This window comes from Montipora foliosa, chromosome 13 (genome assembly GCF_036669935.1).
Source record: "Montipora foliosa isolate CH-2021 chromosome 13, ASM3666993v2, whole genome shotgun sequence".
In the NCBI taxonomy this organism is placed as follows: domain Eukaryota; kingdom Metazoa; phylum Cnidaria; class Anthozoa; order Scleractinia; family Acroporidae; genus Montipora; species Montipora foliosa.
The window spans coordinates 39,150,978-39,168,477 of NC_090881.1; the positions used below are offsets into that span (position 1 = coordinate 39,150,978).

General features: G+C 39.6%; 2 protein-coding genes across 2 annotated transcripts in view; one reads left to right on the forward strand and one right to left on the reverse strand.

Moving 5' to 3' along the window:
- Positions 1–11,139: 11,139 nt before the first annotated feature.
- On the forward strand, positions 11,140–11,889 carry LOC137981957 (uncharacterized). The gene has a single exon (XM_068828981.1). The coding sequence runs from the start codon at positions 11,140–11,142 to the stop codon at positions 11,887–11,889; it is 750 nt and encodes a 249-aa protein (XP_068685082.1).
- Positions 11,890–12,725: 836 nt separating this feature from the next.
- LOC137981958 (neural cell adhesion molecule 2-like) overlaps positions 12,726–17,500 on the reverse strand; it is a 45,462-nt gene continuing 40,687 nt past the window's right edge. Inside the window, exons 12-13 of the mRNA XM_068828982.1 lie at positions 17,018–17,219; positions 12,726–16,037 (exon numbers count right to left, since the gene is read on the reverse strand). Coding sequence (XP_068685083.1) covers positions 15,813–16,037; positions 17,018–17,219 — 427 coding nt within the window. The 3' untranslated portion in view covers positions 12,726–15,812. The remainder of the gene's footprint in view (positions 16,038–17,017; positions 17,220–17,500) is intronic.

A 17,500-nucleotide genomic window follows, 5' to 3' on the forward strand; every position in this document is an offset into this window, starting at 1 on the left:
TCGGCTGGCCAAATCAGGCTTCTTCAGGTACAATGAGAGTAAAAAGCCCCTATTCAGACAAGAGTGGTCGCAGCACTGTTATTTTCAGATGATGGGAAAAAAAAATCACCCGCATCATCCTAGGTATAGGATTATCGTCTTTTAAAGTAGATCGAACACAGTAGAACACAATAGAAATCCGTGATCACATTCCTTAAAAATTTCATGTCATATTTCATATCAAATTTCGCAACATTTATGCTAACGAAGTTCTACGTCTGGTCATGTGAATTTTGTTCCTTTAAAATGTATCCTGCTTTAGTTTTTTTTTTTTTTTTTTCAAATATGGTCAACGTACACTAACTGAGAGTGTTCCTCAATAAACCACGTATGGCCAAGCGGGTTGTCTATTGTCGTTCTAGAACCTACGAAATTTACGTAGCAACGACGCCTGTAGTTAAGAAGGAACGCCCTTAATAATTAATAGCTTGTACTATAGGGAACGTGGGTCAAACAATTGAAGTTGTGTTAACAGCATTGTATTCCAAATTTTAAGTTGAACTCTGAATTGGTTGAATTTGCAGCAAACATAAAGATGAGTTGGCAGAAGAAGTTAAATGCGATTCTTAAAACGACCAAATAGCGAATCAAACGCGAACGTTCGATCTTGCAATAAACTCTGGTGTACTACAGTAGCATGATACATTTGAGATCTCGCCGATGAAATCAATACTCAGGCGCAGACAAAGTTCAACTCCTCCACATAAAACGTTTTATACTAGGTTTTAGTGGAGATGAATGTATGGTAGTTCGTGAGGTTGAAATGTGCATTTACGGACCTTTTTAACCAAGAATATTTGTGCCCTTAACTTTCCTTTCTTCCTCAAAAATAAGCAGAAAATTTATTTAGCAAAGAAATTGTTGACCTTTTCTGTGTCAAACAACGAAAGGTTTAGAAAACGTTCTGCTCTGTTGTCATTTTATACTTATGCCAACATATTTTTAGGTTGATCATTTAAGGCCATCAAACGAAGCTCGAGTTTGTTTCTGTAACGGATTTGAAAAATATACAGATACGAAAAGTCAAAAAAGTCGAAGAATTACTACTGAAAGAGTTTTACTTAAATGAGCAAACAAGGGCTTGGTTAGTCATGCACGAGCCATTTTTCAATTGCGTGACATCGAGACGCATATGCTTAAAAGGTCAAACAGAACTTTAGGCACCTGTGAGTGCATGTGCAACGACCACAACGAAATCTCGATGATCATCATTCCTATACACTACGCAATTGAATGGCTTTTCAACCATTGTCATTGGATAGCTTGGAGATGATTAGGAAAGTATTAGGTAGCTTTCCCACCAGTGAAAGTACTTCATTGTTCAGTTTAATATCCTCAACTTTTCACCTAATTATTATTATTATTATTGTTAAGTTCTCACTTAACTAGTGAAGTTCTAGACATAAAACTGCAATTAATAGTAGCACTTACAAACGTATAGCAGGTGCCTCAGGTTGCTGACAGCATTGTAATAGTGGTGTCAATAGCACCACCACATGCCCAAGTTCATGATAGTGGTGAGAATGGAGAAAGGGACATTTTGCCCACTACTTCTCCCACAGGTTTGGCTCCAATACTATCGCTGCAATTCAAAACAACGGAAATCTTTCAAGTCGAGGTAGCTAACTCTCTGACTGAATCTCCCTTGAATGCAACTCTTCATAAACCACCTTTTTGTTTGCAACACAATTTCTGAAACGAGGAATAAGTTATAACGAGCTACCATGACCTTCAATGAGCTGCGATAAGCTACAATGGGCCACAATGAGCCACAGTTATTATTAAGTACATTTGGTGGTCATTATGGCCTATTATACTGACTATAGAGCCGTCCTATATGATGTAATGTCTTTAATGTGAACAAGAAATACCACAACCGAGTTTCTGTCTTCCGAATACAGCACGTGTCTTTCGTCCAACTACTAATCGCTCCAAAGCATGCTGGGGCCGTTACACGAGTCACACAACACATGCAATATTACATCCCTCCCTTCCTTCGACACTACAATCTAACATGCAAATAAAACTGAACGTTAAGCTAACAAAGTCTTCTATGTTCTGAAATCTTAAGCTGCCAAACATGAATGCCCGTGAAAAACGCATACAGGCCTACAGGTTCTCTGAAAAGTTCGCTACATGATCCACAACAACACGGACTAACAGTTCAGATCTCTTCAATTAATCTCCTCGGCGGGCGGACAGTTCGCTTAGGTCTGGAGATACTGAGCTGAGGCGGATGTAGCGCGATTTCCTCTTCTCTTCCGGTTGACGGGGACGTTTTTTTCTTGAGAGGTAGGATGTTCTCACAGCTGTCATCACGAGTGTCGCTCTCTTGGATCAGCGTCTGCGGAATACTGCGGAACATGGAGACATTTCTGGTTACCTTGGACCCATCACCTCGTTGGGCGGTAACCATGGTTCCTTTCCTTTCCGTAACTACCAGTGGAGTTGGGTTAAATGGTGTTGACAGTTTGTTTAGCCGGGGTTGTTTCACCAGAACAGTGTCTCCTATGTCGATAGGGTCAAGTAGACGTTTCTCCGCATAGCATTTCATGATGCCTTTTGCCTCGACATCGCGCTCACATTGGCTTGTTGCACTCGCATTTCGTCGGATTGACGGTGAGGCCGGAGTCGTGAAGTCTGCGAAGCGTTTGGTCGAGTGCGGCGTCGTGTTCTTTCTGGTTTCTGCCATAAACCACGAATATCGGCTATCAGCGTCTGGATGGTATGTTGGAAAATCTCTGCGGCGGAGTTGATTCCAAAAGTGAGCCTCTTATACTGGTACAATCCCACGTGCGTGGAGAAGGTGGTGATGTATCTGCATGACGGATAAAGCTCGAGCTGGTGGTACCCGGATTTTAAGTCGAGCTTGCTGAAGAAAGTCGCGCCATTGAGGTCTGCTGTGAGCTCATCGATAGTTGGGGTGATGTGTCTCGTTCTCAAGATGGCACGATTCGCGTCTCGCATGTCAACGCAGAGTCGTATTTCATTTGGACTCTTGGGTTTGGGTGGGGTAACAGTTCTGGGCCCGGTTGTTCGAAAGCCGATTAGCTTAATCCAGGATTAGCGTAAACTTTTGTTTCAAGTTTTCAACTTTTTGGTGAAAGTTTTTTTCGCTTATTTTTGTTTTTCAAGATTGAATTCTTCTAATGTAAAGTTTTGCTGATTATCAGCGTTGAACAGCATTTTGGAGTAGAGAAATAAACTCCTTGGTTAATTTTTAATCTGGGATTAGCGTTAATCGGCTTTTGAACAACCGGGCCCTGGACACCAATTCGGTCGGACCTGAGACTTTCTCAATAACACCTTCTTGTTCTAAGTTCTGTATTTCAGCAGCTACCTTAGTGCGCATGTGAAATGGTGTTCGATCATGTTTGCGCGCGACCGGAGGGACGGTTTTGTCAATATGAAGTGTTACTTGAGTGTTTTTGAGACAGCCGATCCCGTCACTTAGCCCGGGTACTTTGAGAAAAGTTTCGTAGATTCCAACATTGGAGGGTTATTAGAAAGGTGCTTTACACCAATAGAAAGTACGCCTAGCCTCTCGGCTGTCTCTTTGCCTAAAAGTGGGGGCGAGTTACCAGGAACAACGAGAAAATCAGCCTGAATAGGCTCACGGCCTTCAACCTGGATGGGTGCGGATGCAAGCTGACGGGATAAGTGAAGAACCATACGGATGGATGAGACGGCGACAATCGCTTAAGGGCGTGCCGATTTCTTTAAGCTGCTTAACAATGTCAGCGTTTATGGTGTTACAAGAAGCACCTGAGTCAATAACAATGTCAACCCCCACACCATTAATCAAGACTGGGATGTTACAACAACCATCAAGTGCATACGCGTATTCATCAATGATTCATCAACTCAAGATTTGTCCATTTTTCGATTAGATATAGAGGTGCGGCTCTATGGAATAACACCTTGGCTAACGATCATTAAATTGTAAACGCGAGTTGTAAAACTTTGTCAACCAAGTTGAAAGATAATGCAAGTTTCTTAAATTTTAATTTTTATGCTACTTCAATTTCTACTACAGATTTTAGTGACCATGATTATGTATACTTTTAATTGTATCTTACATATACAATCGTAATTGTCATTTAGTTTTAGCTCTCTTACACCATAGGGATTTTTAGTTTAGGCGTATAACAGTATGTAATTTGAGGGAATCTTATCTTATTTGTAAACACACGATCCCATAAGCTTATAGCTTTAAACATTATCGTGTTTAAATAAAGGTATATCTATCTATCTATCTATCTATCTATCTATCTATCTATCTATCTATCTATCTATCTATCTATCTATCTAAGAGTCATCATCATCATCATCAGTACGCGCGTTGGTGTCACGCAGCGCGTATTCGGCAACGTCACCTACATAACACACATTAGATCTTTTGCCGGGGAAACGCCGGCAATCACGGGAATTAAAGGAGGATCCACGCGGTTTTCGATCGGCGGTGGATTTAGAACGGCACACGGACGCAAAATAGCCGACCTTGTGACATTTGTGACATGTTAGGTTACGACAGCATCGGCATTCGTGACTGGTGTGACCTTTAATGCCGCATCGGGAGCACTGGGTCGAGGAGGTTTGCGATTTCTTTGAACAGGAAAAACTTTCATTGTTGTGCTGATTTCTACCCTCAGACTGTTTTAATATATCGAAAGTCGTCTGTTTTTATTTATTACTGGGTTGCCAGTATGGCAATCCCATTCGGAATATGGGTAATATTCGACGTTTTTTTTTAATTTAATTTATTTAATTTTTTTTTTCCGTGTCGGTAAAAGTCTTGCCTGTCACTCCCCTGCTAAGTGGTGTCATTGTTCATAGAGTCTTCTGCGCGTATTTTGTTTGGTTTGAGGGGGTTGGGGGTAATGCGTTGATTTCTCTGGTGCACACAGGAGAACATTTAATTAACCTGCAATGGAGGCGAAAGCCATTTTAACGCGAATAGCGATTTAGCGCATCTTTAAACAAAATGTACCACTATGGAACGTCAATTGGATAAACAAGACAGGCGGTGAAAAATAAATATCTGGAATCTTAAAAGCGACGAGTAATGGGCTTCGGCAACAATGTAATTCTAATATTTTGCCAAGCCAAGTGTGGTGTTATGTACAACATTGAAACCAAATGGAAAATTCTCTGGTAACTTATGGGTTCAACAAAGACAGAGAAGGAATCGAACACCTTAAATGTTCCGTATGTGCACCAGAGAAATCTACACATTTCTCCTCCCCCTGAAACCCATCAAAATACGCGCAGAAGACTCTACAAACAAAGACACTGCATAGCAGGGGAGGGACAGGAGAGACTTTTCATGACACGGAAAAGAAAAAGAAAAATGCGGAGAAATGAAACGCAGATTCCGACTGGGTTTGGTAGCTCAGTAATTAATGCTTCTGAGGAATAGTTTGTTTGAAAAGGCTTCGAACCTTCCAGAAGAAGTTGACGCATTCACTCACCCAGGGGAGATCTACACAGCGCTGATTGGCTCCTAAGTAGCGCGCACGTCATTTCCAGATGACAGTTTCTTATCAAACGGAAAGGAATGTGTGGCTTGTTTCAGCAGACGCTCGTGGGGAAGAAACACCTGACGACGCCCTGAGAGTGGCAGCGCAAGACGCTATGCCCTTCTCGATCTCTGCCCATCAAATTTCATGCATTTCAAAAGTTACCGTTTTAATACCTTGGAGACTTTACTGTTGTGATCTCAAGACTTTTGGTATTTCAAAATGATGAGGGTCATTTGTATACATCATGTCTACGTAATCATTGCAATCAGTCTTCTCGTCATTCTTCAATAAGGTAAGTCAAATATTTAAGGTGCTGTTACACTATGAAATGTTTCATGCAACTGTCTATGGGCGGCCGCCGTCACCGCCAAAAATAGGAAGTATGTCAAAAGGAATAGAGCAACGTGAACTGGTTCATTGGCGCAGTGCAGAACAGACTAAATGATTTAGAAATGATGCAGCCTAAATACAAGTAGTCCTGTTGCCTTTTGTCAAATGGTTCACTCAAACAATAAACGAAATAGGGAGCTAGGAGATTCTCTTGTCACTACTATTGAAACGGAAAAGACTGACGGTTCATCTTTCAAACGCGAACTGGTATAGTGTGCCAACACTAGCTCAAGAAACGGTTCGGTATGATGTTGCTAAACGGATTACCTTAACCTAACGTGGTTCATACCATCGATGTTCAATGTAATATGAAACGGTTTAATGAAAGGTCAATTGATTTGGTGTAATTACAAAGGCTTCATCGAAACAACAAATAACTCGGAAAGGAACTCATACGGTACAGATATGAATCAACCTAAAATGAAATGGTTTTATGCGAAGGACAAATGGTTTGCCCTAATGTGAAATGAATTAACGAAAGAAACGCAAGTAAACTAGAATATTGTTGTCTTTCTAACCAGGCTACGAAGTCCAAGAAGCCCTTGACTTTGCCAATAACATTGATGGACGGAACAACGAAGACTCTCCTGCCAGACTCGGCTACTACAGCTAAAGAACTTTGTAGTCAGCTGGCGGATAAGATCTCGCTCACAGACCAGTTTGGGTTCTCACTTTATATTGCCCTCTTTGACAAGGTAAGCAAGTCTTAGACAAGCCAAGAAAAGTTCCCTCCATGGTTGAAACCTCACCTGTTGACCATATTTTAAATTTTGCCAAAATGCTATATGCCGTTGATGTTTGCTCCATTAACACTCGTTACTTAGGTCTCCAGCCTTGGTAGTGGAAGCGATCACGTGATGGATGCAATTTCTCAGTGCGAACAGTACGCTAAAGAAAAAGGCGCTCAAGAGATGAACGCGCCATGGCGGCGGTTTTTCAGAAAAGGGATTTTCTCTCCATGGCACGATCCAGTTGTGGATCAAATAGGAACGAACCTGATTTACCAACAGGTTGCTCGTGAATTCTCGTGTCAAAGAAACGGTATAATAATGTAAATAAGAGAATAACGATATCTATATTTGCAGATTACCTGTCCTCTTACTACGAAAGTTAAACTCTACATCTCTATGCAATACGCGCATTCAAAATTTTCTCGTATTACTTGATAAAAGTATGCTTTTTTTGTTTTGTTTTGATTTTTTTTTTTTAAAAGGGGTTTTATGCTTGATCTTCGCGGAATTACATTATGTCCCTCAAGAAACCTGGAACAACCAGTTATGGTCTTAGTTCTCCTTTTTTCTTACGTATCAGCTAAGTTGCGGAATGCGCTACCTGATTTTATCCGTACCTATGAGTTTACTTGTTTTAAAAGAGAATCCAGGTCCGCATTTTGAACAGCGGCTTTTCTTTATAATGAATATATTTTTAAATATTATGTATTTAGTAGGTATCTGTATATGCTATGTATTCTAGCTGTAAATGTAATGTCTTGAAGATATTAGCCCCTGTAGTTATTCGGAAATTCGAGATGAAATAAAGCTTATGCCTGTATGTACATTACCTTTAGCAGGGCGCGTGCGTACACTTTGTAATCTGTGACTCCAGTGCTTACCATATGACAGAGAAAATGACTTTTCCCTTCAATATATAATATTATTATTCGATGAAGCATTTGACGTGGTAACGTCAAATGCTTCATCGTAACAGCAAATGACTCGGAAAGGAACTCATATGGTACACATGTGAATCCGCCTCAAATGAAATGGTTTATGCAGGACCGATGGTTTGCCCTAATGTGAAATGAATTAACGAAAAAAACGCAAGTACTTCAAAGTATCGACAAATGATTCAATATCATGTAATCTGAAACATTTTAACAATTGGACGATTGATTTAGGGTAATCACAAATGGCTCAGCGAAATAACAAATGGTCTGTCAACCTCGTTCCCAGGGTCTCTCGAGCGAGGAGAGACCCTGGTAGGGTCTGGTAAAGTGCTTCCGTGACAATTGAAAACACTAGGGAGGGGTCCTCTCTAAACAAGGAATTTGTCGCGTTTGTCGCGTTTGTGGCCTTAATTCATGGCGTTGTAAAGTTCCTCCAAACACAGCCTCGGCTAAGGCGAGCAATTCTTCAGTGGCCTTCTTGAACAGATTTTTACAATGTAAAACGTCTTTGACTGAACCGCACAATCTACAGCAACTTATGACAGACGATGTATATGTTTTCTTCGGCGTTTGCAAACTATTATCGCCGGACATGGCCGCAGAAGAACATATGTTCACATACCGCAGCATGTGAAACTTGGTTTGTTTTGGTGACAACACATTCCGCACTCCCGTAGTCTCAGTATAGACAAAATTCTTACTAAACCGCTCCTCCCTTCATTGGATAAATTTTCATCTCCCAGATTCTGGGAGACACGTGACCAGACCCTACCAGGGTCTCTCCTCGCTCGCCCCAGGCGTTAAGATGAGAGACCGTGGGAACGAGGTTGATGGTCTGTAAGGAACTGAAATCATACTGTCCACTAACAAACGAATCGACCTAAAATGAAATGGTTTATGCAAAGGAAAAATGGTTTGCCCTGATGTTAAATGAAGTAAAGGAAAAACAAATGGTTTCGGGCGACAACAAACGATTTAACCCTTTGCGTGACATGGATACTTCGCCGAACCGCCAGAAATACAAGTGTGAAATGGAAACAGCGAAGTCTTAAATGGTACAGTCGATGTGGGGTCTGGCGTCAAGATTTGACATTTGGCGCGAAAGCAGCTTGTTTACAACGAGATCTCACCAGCCCTCTGTACATTCCGGTCAGGTTGCTTCAGCTGATTTCCTGTTACAAATATTTAATTAATTAAAGAGTTTTGTCGTAGAGCTCCATAAAGGTATATTTTGTTTAAGGATCCACCAAAACATCATTTGTGTTTCGATGACTTCGACGCCATTGCAGGTTAATTACATATTCCACTGTGTCAACCAGAGAAATCTACACATTTCTCCTCCCTCCCTGAAACCCATCAAAATACGCGCAGAAGACTCTACACACAAAGACACTACATAGCAGGGGAGAGACAGGAAAGACTTTTCATGACACGGAAAAGAAAAATAATAAAAAGACGGTGAAATGAATCGCAGATTCCGACTGGGTTTGGCGGCAACCCAGGAATAAATCTATTTGTAACTGTGCTGGGGGTAGACCGCTAAGTGATAGATCAACACTCTTATCTAATTCGCTCTTGAGAGTACTTGTTAGGTTAGCATTAGAACGGTATCAAGACTTTCAGGGGAATCGAGAAGTGACTTGAATACTACCTTTTTCATGGTTGTCACGTATTGAAGTATTGTTTCTTTTCCAGCTTAGATGTATATTATTCTTAAATTAAGAATTCATGTTAGGGAGACTTCAGTAATAACAAGTGGATGTGCTATGATACTAGAATATCGTATTTGTAGCATTATAAGTTTCTATAAATTATGAGGATAATTTTAATCAAACTTGCTTACCTTGTGTCTGTTTTACGTTATTTCGATTTTGGTCGAAGAGCTTTTTTTTCTGGGTAGGTTGCCTTATTTATACACGATATATATAAAAGCTAGAAGCTTGTGAGGTCGAATACTCAAGAATAGAGACCCAATTAAACAAACTGGTGCGATCTGGAGAAAACTTCCCAGAAGGCAATTGTCTAGGAAACCAGGCGGCAAGCGTTGAAAATTGGGATTACCCAGGTTCTTTTTAGCAGTCGCGTGTCTTTAAATTTTATTGATAGTCACAAGTGTGCACATTCCACGGATAAATGAATTAAGCTCCGATAGGGTAAATCTAGTTTTTAACCCTTGAGCAATTCCAAACTTCCCTGTCGTGCCTGGAACACCCAGCATTGCTGAAAACGCGTTAGACCTGCCATCGTGGCGTACTTTCTTAACTTTTCGGTTAACTACACTTTTCACGAGATCGTCTTGCCCTTGACTCACTCAGACTTTATTATTCTACGACTACGGCACTGCGGCAGCAGTCGTTCAACTAATTCGGACTTCATTCGTCATCGACTACGGCACTGCGGTAGCAGTCTTTAAAACTAATTCAGACTTAATTTTTCATCGACTTAGGCAGTGCGACACTGCGGTAGCAGTGTTTGGTCACTGCAGGACCGTGGGAGCAAGAGTTTTGTGCCTTTCAAAGTGGGCGGGATATTCCGCATTCGAAAAAATCTGTATCTTGCTTAGTTCGCATTTTTTGAGTGTGAAAATAGAATTTGTGGTCTTATCACTGCACGAAAAAACGGATTTACACCAAATTTGCACAGAGCAAATATAATGCAAACATATATTTACTCTAGAGCAAACCTGTAGCAAACATGGTAAATGCCGCATTTGCTACTATATTCACACAGGTGTGAAAATATGGTGCAAATGTGGCATTTACAACGTTTGCTACAGGTTTGCTCTAGAGTAAACATATGTTTGCATTATATTTGCGTTGTGCAAATTTGGTGAAAATCCATTTTTTCGTGCAGTGTATGTTCCTGACAATCGCATAATTTGACGTCTCCTATCCAGATACTTACCCCACCGGACAGGGTTAACTTCAGTGAACTTTTATCTTGGAAAGCTGTCAGAAGCTCAGAGTGCACGATTAAGCTTGTGGTGAAAAAGAAGTTGTAAATGATGAACATGTCAGCCTTGAAGCCAATGTTCCTCGATTTCCTTTTATTTTCTTCAATCTTTCTGGGTTTAGTATTTTACTGAATTACATGTCTTCTCAGGGGGGATTTAGCAAAAACATCTACCATGGAACTATCATGATTACGATACCTAAACAATATCGTGTACTATTAGAGCTACATATTACGTCCCCCACCTTTGGTCTTTCCTCGGCAAAATCTCGGAAAATCCTAATTCTCAACCTTTGAAAAGAAGCCTAAGATACCCTAGGATCCACGCAGAATCAACGCATGTTAATTGATATGCTGATTCGGCTCCTACCCCAAGGCTCTGTGCTTGGACCTATCCTCGATTTATTGTATACTGCACCATTAGCTGACTTATTTCGACACCATAACTTGCAATTTCACCTCTATGCTGACGATACGCAACTTTACGTTTCCTTTTCAACAAATAATGACCCGGAACTGACTGAGGCTGTTGAACGTATCGAGTTATGCCTGACTGATTTGGACTAATGGATGAGTATCAACAAACTAAAATTGAATAAAGAAAAAACTGAGTTCCTCTTTATTCACTCAAAATTTAGACTACAGCACTGCTTGCCGTCAATCTGCTTTGGTCAAGACACCGCCCAGCCTTCTCAAACTGCCAGGAATATTGGTGTCACTTTTGACAGTATCATATCAATGCTGCCTCATATTAATACCGTATGTAAATCTGCATTCTATCACCTTCGCAATCTATCACGTATCAGAAAATTTATATCAACGGAAACTGCCAAAACACTTGTGCATGCCTTTATCTCATCCAAACTTGACCACTGCAAGTCCCTTCTGTACAATCTTCCGAAATATGCTGTTAAAAAACTACAGTATGTACAAAACGCCGCGGCGCGCTTAATAACTTCTTCCTCGAAATTCAACCATATTACTCACATCTTGAAAGATCTACACTGGTTACCAATTAATGAACGCATAAAGTTTAAGATTCTAATTCTCACTTTCAAGGCTTTGCATGACTTGTCTCCCTCTCCCTCGTACATACAAGAACTGATAAGTCTCTACCGTCCTTCAAGAACCCTCCGCTCATCTACATCGCTCCGTCTTAACCCTACCAGCTATAATTTGAAGTCTTATGGATCTAGAGCTTTCGCTGTCGCCTCGCCACAACTTTGGAACGATCTCCCAAAAGAAATAAAAAACTCTGATAATCTCCAGACTTTCAAAACACGACTTAAAACTTATTTATTCAAGGAAGTTTTTGTATAACTTTTTCGTTTATGAATTAATTTTTAATTTTTCATGACTTGTAAAGCGCTTAGATCACGTCTGGGTAGGCGCTATATAAGAAATATTATTATTATTAATATTATTATCTTCTAGTAATTTGGCTAAAAACCGGCTATTTTTGACAATTTTGGTTTGTCCCTCCATGTACGATGTGTGCATGTGTCACGGTTGAACATTTATTAGGGTATGGATATCGCACAATTTTGTCTGGTAAAGTCTAGATTAGGATATCATTTTCCTGGAAACTGATCAGATGCTTGAATTAGGTATAGCAAGTCTGGGATGGGGTAGCCATTTTGGTTTTATTCATTCCGAAGTTCTGAAAAGGTCCACAAATACCTTTTCTAACATAAAAAAAGGATGCAAAACATTTTAAATTCCGCTTTCTTTGTGTTACCTATTTTCTGTCCTAATTTTCATTATTACAATGATTAGCTCTTCGATTTATATCGAATTACCCAAATTACGAATTACATGGATTTTACAACAATCTCAAATTTTCATTCCGTTTATCCCAATTTCATTTGTGGTAGTCAAAATTCCCTGCTTTGGATCCCTTCCTTCGCTTTGTTTTTGCGAAGTGTCAGGTTCGCGTGTTCACAAGTTTGTTCGGCATCTGGAAGATGTTTACCACCTCTACTTTCATGGACCATTTAGGTCACTGTGAAAATGGACAAAATAGACATCACGTTTTGGAACACAAGCGAGAATACAATGACAAAATGAATAGTCTCCCCTCAAGATCATCATTTACAACTATACAAGAAATTTTTCCATGTCTTGACCAAGAAAAATCACCAGTAAAAAAATTAGAAAAGCATCGCGTCTTTATTCAAAACTTTAATAAACTAGATTATGCTGTTAAGTTGAACATTCTACGATACAAATGCACTGAAAATATTGTTTGATGATCTTTGCTGAAAAGACCACCGAATACTTATCACTGAAATTAATCTCCTCAATAAAGATTATTATTTATTTATTTATTAATACAACAAAAACAAACCATCCTTTGATTGTGGACGGGACTTTTTCCGTTCATTGTTACTTTTAAAGTGAGCAACATGGAACGCTCTAGCTTCTATTCACTTCAACATGCTAGCACTAAGTTTCACTAATTCTACATCTTAGGGGAAATAGAAAGATAAAAACTCTATAAATCTAAACTCTATAAATCTAAATTTTTAAGAGGTATACAGATGGCCATAAAACTTCTCATTACAAAAAATATTCAAATTGTTAATATCTTATAAATTCCTACTACGACTAGCAATCCTACAAGAATAATAGCCTTGAGTAAAATACTTTTCAAATTTCAGAAGCAGCTTCCTCTCCACCTTGAGCTTACCTATTCTGCCATTTTTTCCTTTAAACTGTAATTTTGGAGGGAAACGGTTTATAATACCGGCAGTTCAGCATTCGGCCCCACACTGAGCTACTGCGAGGCATGGAGCTATTTAGTCCACTGTATAATAAAGCTGCATTCAGGTCTCACGTAGATAACGGCAAAATAAGTTCACCACAGGTGGTTAGTTATTGCTATTCTATGCAAAGTCACCATGAAACTCATTAAAAAACAGCGATAAAAATAGTCAAAAAGTAGACATCTATTCTTAAATTTGTATATTATTTTATTAATCTATGGCTGCGCAGTGTGTGTTCAATACTACTTGCTATTCTTCTCCTTATAGGTTATAATTATATGCTTGATGTTACTTGCCTCCTTACATTATCCTCTCTTTCAAATGAAAAATAAAGGGGAAAACACTAAACGAGCGGACAAGCATGTCAACATCATGGCAATAGAAACAGGCCTTCTATAATCTTGCATTTGTTAAATCTCGCCTAATTTAGGGAATAAATCAGGAGTTAATTATAAACTATGAGAACGACTATACAAAAAAAAATTACAAAAAAAAAAAAAAAACCGAGACATCGATTTGCAGCTTAACGCCAACACATAAGTTGCTGGTGATGGCATAAGGGTGGGCAGACACGAGGGGCCATGTTGCAGGGACATGTTGCAGCGACAAAAAGGTGTTTAGTACACACTCATGCGACATGCATTAGAGTCGTGTAGCGGGGACATGTAGCAGGGACAAAATCACAACATTTACACATATGAAAATGTTGCGGGTACATGTTTCAGGGGTATGTTACAGCGACGTGTCCTATGAAGTTCAACAAGTTGAACTTCATGGGACATGCCACGGGGACAAAATCACCCCCAAATTGGTGTTGCACCATTGTAAAAGTATCAGTTCACACGAGGGCACATGTCGCTGCAACATACCCCTGAAACATGTACCCGCAACATTTTCACATGTGTACACGTACATGTTGTGAATTTGTCCCTGCTACATGTCGCCTCAGTGTGCACTACACAAGTTTTTTGTCGCTGCAACAGACTCCTCGTGTCTGCCCACCTTAAATCTGTTACACCAAAGTCACCCAAAAAAACAGTCATTTGGGAACCACTTTGAACGTGTTTTTCCTTGCTTTGTATTAGGTACATATATTTGTGTCGCTATCATTGGCCACATGAGCTGATTTAAGCTGGTTTTGAGGAGTTACCTTAAAAGGGTATTGTTACAACCTTGTCACTCAAGTGCAAGCAATGAAATTACGAGTTAACCTGTTCCTCAACGTACTTTTTCAAGTCCCCAAACAAAAAATGTTTTATAACTTTAAAAGCAAGGACACTGGCAAAAGGCTTCTCCACGATTAGCTGGGGAATGAAAGCCAGACAAGTACCGGAACATGTACCCAATAAAAAGCATGGATTTATTTACACGTTCAAAGAAGTCACCGTTCAACTGTGTTCTGACTGGAAGACTTGGTGAAACAGCTTTTTGACATCGCTAGCAACCTGTATGTTGGCGTTAGGCTGCAAACCGATGTGTCAGGTTTTTTAAATAGTTGTTGGACGTTCTCTATATAGTTGTTTGCTTATTTGACGTAAAGCTGGTTTTGAGAAGTTACCTTACAAAAGGTATTTTTACACTCAAGTGCAGGTATCAAAATTACGAGTTGACCAGTTACACAGAGTACGTTTTCATGTCATTAAATCAAAAGGTTTTATAACTTTAAAAGAAAGGAGACTTCTCCAGGATTAGCTGCACCTCGCATTGGCTCTATGTCTCGGAATACACTGTTGAAGTTAATCTTTCTAGGCTAAATACCCTTATCAATCGTTCACTTGGCCTTAAAGAAAATAAAGTTCACATCAAGAAAACGTAGTTCACATAGAAAATAAAATTTCAAACATTTCTGAAGGAACGGTTGTTTTGAAGTTGTTCAAATGACTGACGCAAACCTAAAATATTCTGTGTTTATAAAATAAACACCATCAAAGACGAGTGAACAAACAAATGCCATGAAGGCCAGTCATAAAATTTAACCACACGATGCTACGTTCCTGTCGCGGAATCACGAAAATAAAAGTATTTGAGACTTACTTAGAAATATTCTTCTCAAAATATGGAGATAAAAAAATAGCACTCTAAATTCATTTATTTAAATTGTTTTTCTCTGTGTCTCTATGAATCATATGGATCGCACAATAAAAAAATCCCAATTTCGTGGAAGAGTTACATCGCACTTGAACGGTTTTGATTTTGGTGGCTCCAATATGGTGTTCAGGATCGTTAAGAGCAAATGTCGAACACCAGTAGAACGAATATATAATTGCGATCCTCTAGAAATCCAAAACAAACTTCGTTTTTATCACGCGCTAAAATATAGTCAACGAACAAAACCTGGACTTCACAAACTTGAACGCCTATTTGCTTTCAGTTTAAGGGTTCAAAAAAGCAGTGGAAATTATGATTCTCGAATATCCATCTTTCACTATTTTGGTCAAAATCAATTGATAACGCGGCCATTAAAAGCTTTGGATGTGTTCACATACTCTCCACATTGGAGTAGACCACGTCTTTTTTCCTTGGCACATTGTCGTAAGTAGGTTCACTCTGTGGGACACCAAACTGTGTTATGTCTGCGTATTCTGTTCCTTCATAAACTGGTGCTCGGAAAAGTGGTCTCGCACTTGCGCCAGAAGCCTGAGGAGGGGGCTGAGTATTGGGCCTGAAATCGTCCAGTTCGGCATACTCTAATTCGCCAGGTTGCTGCAAAAAAACAAAAAATGTTTGCCCTTAGTTATTATCAAGACTTTCCAGTCACCCACTCTTATTCACAACTTGTGAGGTTGTTAAGTGTTTAGGGGATCGAGGGGCCAGAAGACCAAAATAGACTCCAAGAACAAACTGTATCAAGTTTAAAGAAAAAAATAGCGATCTGGGCGCGGTTGTTCAAAAGCCGATTAACGCTAATCCCAGATTAAAAATTAACCAAGGAGTTTATTTCTCTACTCCCAAATGCTGCTCAACGCTGATATTCGCTAAAACTTTTCATCAGATGAAGTTAATCTTGAAAAACAAAACTAAGCAAAAGAAACTTTTACCAAAAAAGGTGAAAACACGAAACCAAAGTTTACGCTAATCCTGGATTAAGGTAATCGGCTTTCGAACAACCGGGCCCTGGTTGGTAAGCTCCTTCGAGAGTTAAGTTCTTAGATCTTACAACGTGCAAAGATTACTCAAGGATTGGGGTACCGATTGGCAATAATACCACCAAGGAAACATTGCAAAAGCAGCCATGATCCGACCATTTTTTCTTTTGAATTACTGTTCAAATGTTTTTAGATATCTTATAATTGAATAGACATCTAGATAATTATGTAATTCAGCTCTCGGGCTGCAAATAATAATTTTAATAAACTACTTACTTTCCTTCTTACTAAACGGCATTCATGCTAAGGAATGAAATTATCATAAAGCTGGCCATACATGCAACACGAAAATTCAGCTTTAATATCAAATGAGTAGATTATTGCAAATTCACAATTGTAAGAAAGATCTGTGAGTTTGGAGAGCCAGCCTGTCACCAGAACTCTCCACGACCATGCAGCACCTCTATTAACTTAGAAAATAACCCCTTCATTCATGGCTCAACACAGTATGTGGCTTGACAAACCAAGGTGCTGTGTCAGTTGCACAGGTGATGGGTCAACTTTAAAAAAACTAACTTTACATGGAAATAACCTTACCTTGTTACGCTTCTTGTTGGAATTCTTGGACTTGTCAACTTGGGCATACACATCAGTCACTGGTGCTTTGGTCTTCTTCTTCTTCTTCGACTTGTCAACTGTTGCATAAGTCACATCAGGAACAAGTCCTCCTTCCTGCAGCTGTTGAGCTGCACCAACAGCGGAGTATCCATCAGCCAGTTCATCTGGGTATGGACCTTGCCTATAGTAATAAACCAAGAAAATGTCAACTGTCACGTATGTGCATGATCACCATTTTCTGGCATACCTACTTTCGATTGAGGAAATAAACTGAGAATCAGTAAGGTTGATAAAGGATTTCTTTGGGGAAATTGTGACATGACATAACAAAGGCACGTTTCACAGCTTGGTATTGTCTTCTTAACATAGCAATTCACAAGAAAGAGTGCATCACAACAAAGCACTGATATTTAACCATGAACCCTCTAAGTGGGATCCCGATACTGATGCATCCAACAGGCA

What these genes read in the sequence shown, in the direction of transcription:
- LOC137981957 (XM_068828981.1), top strand. Translation starts at nt 11,140, where the DNA reads ATGAGTATCAACAAACTAAAATTGAATAAAGAAAAAACTGAGTTCCTC.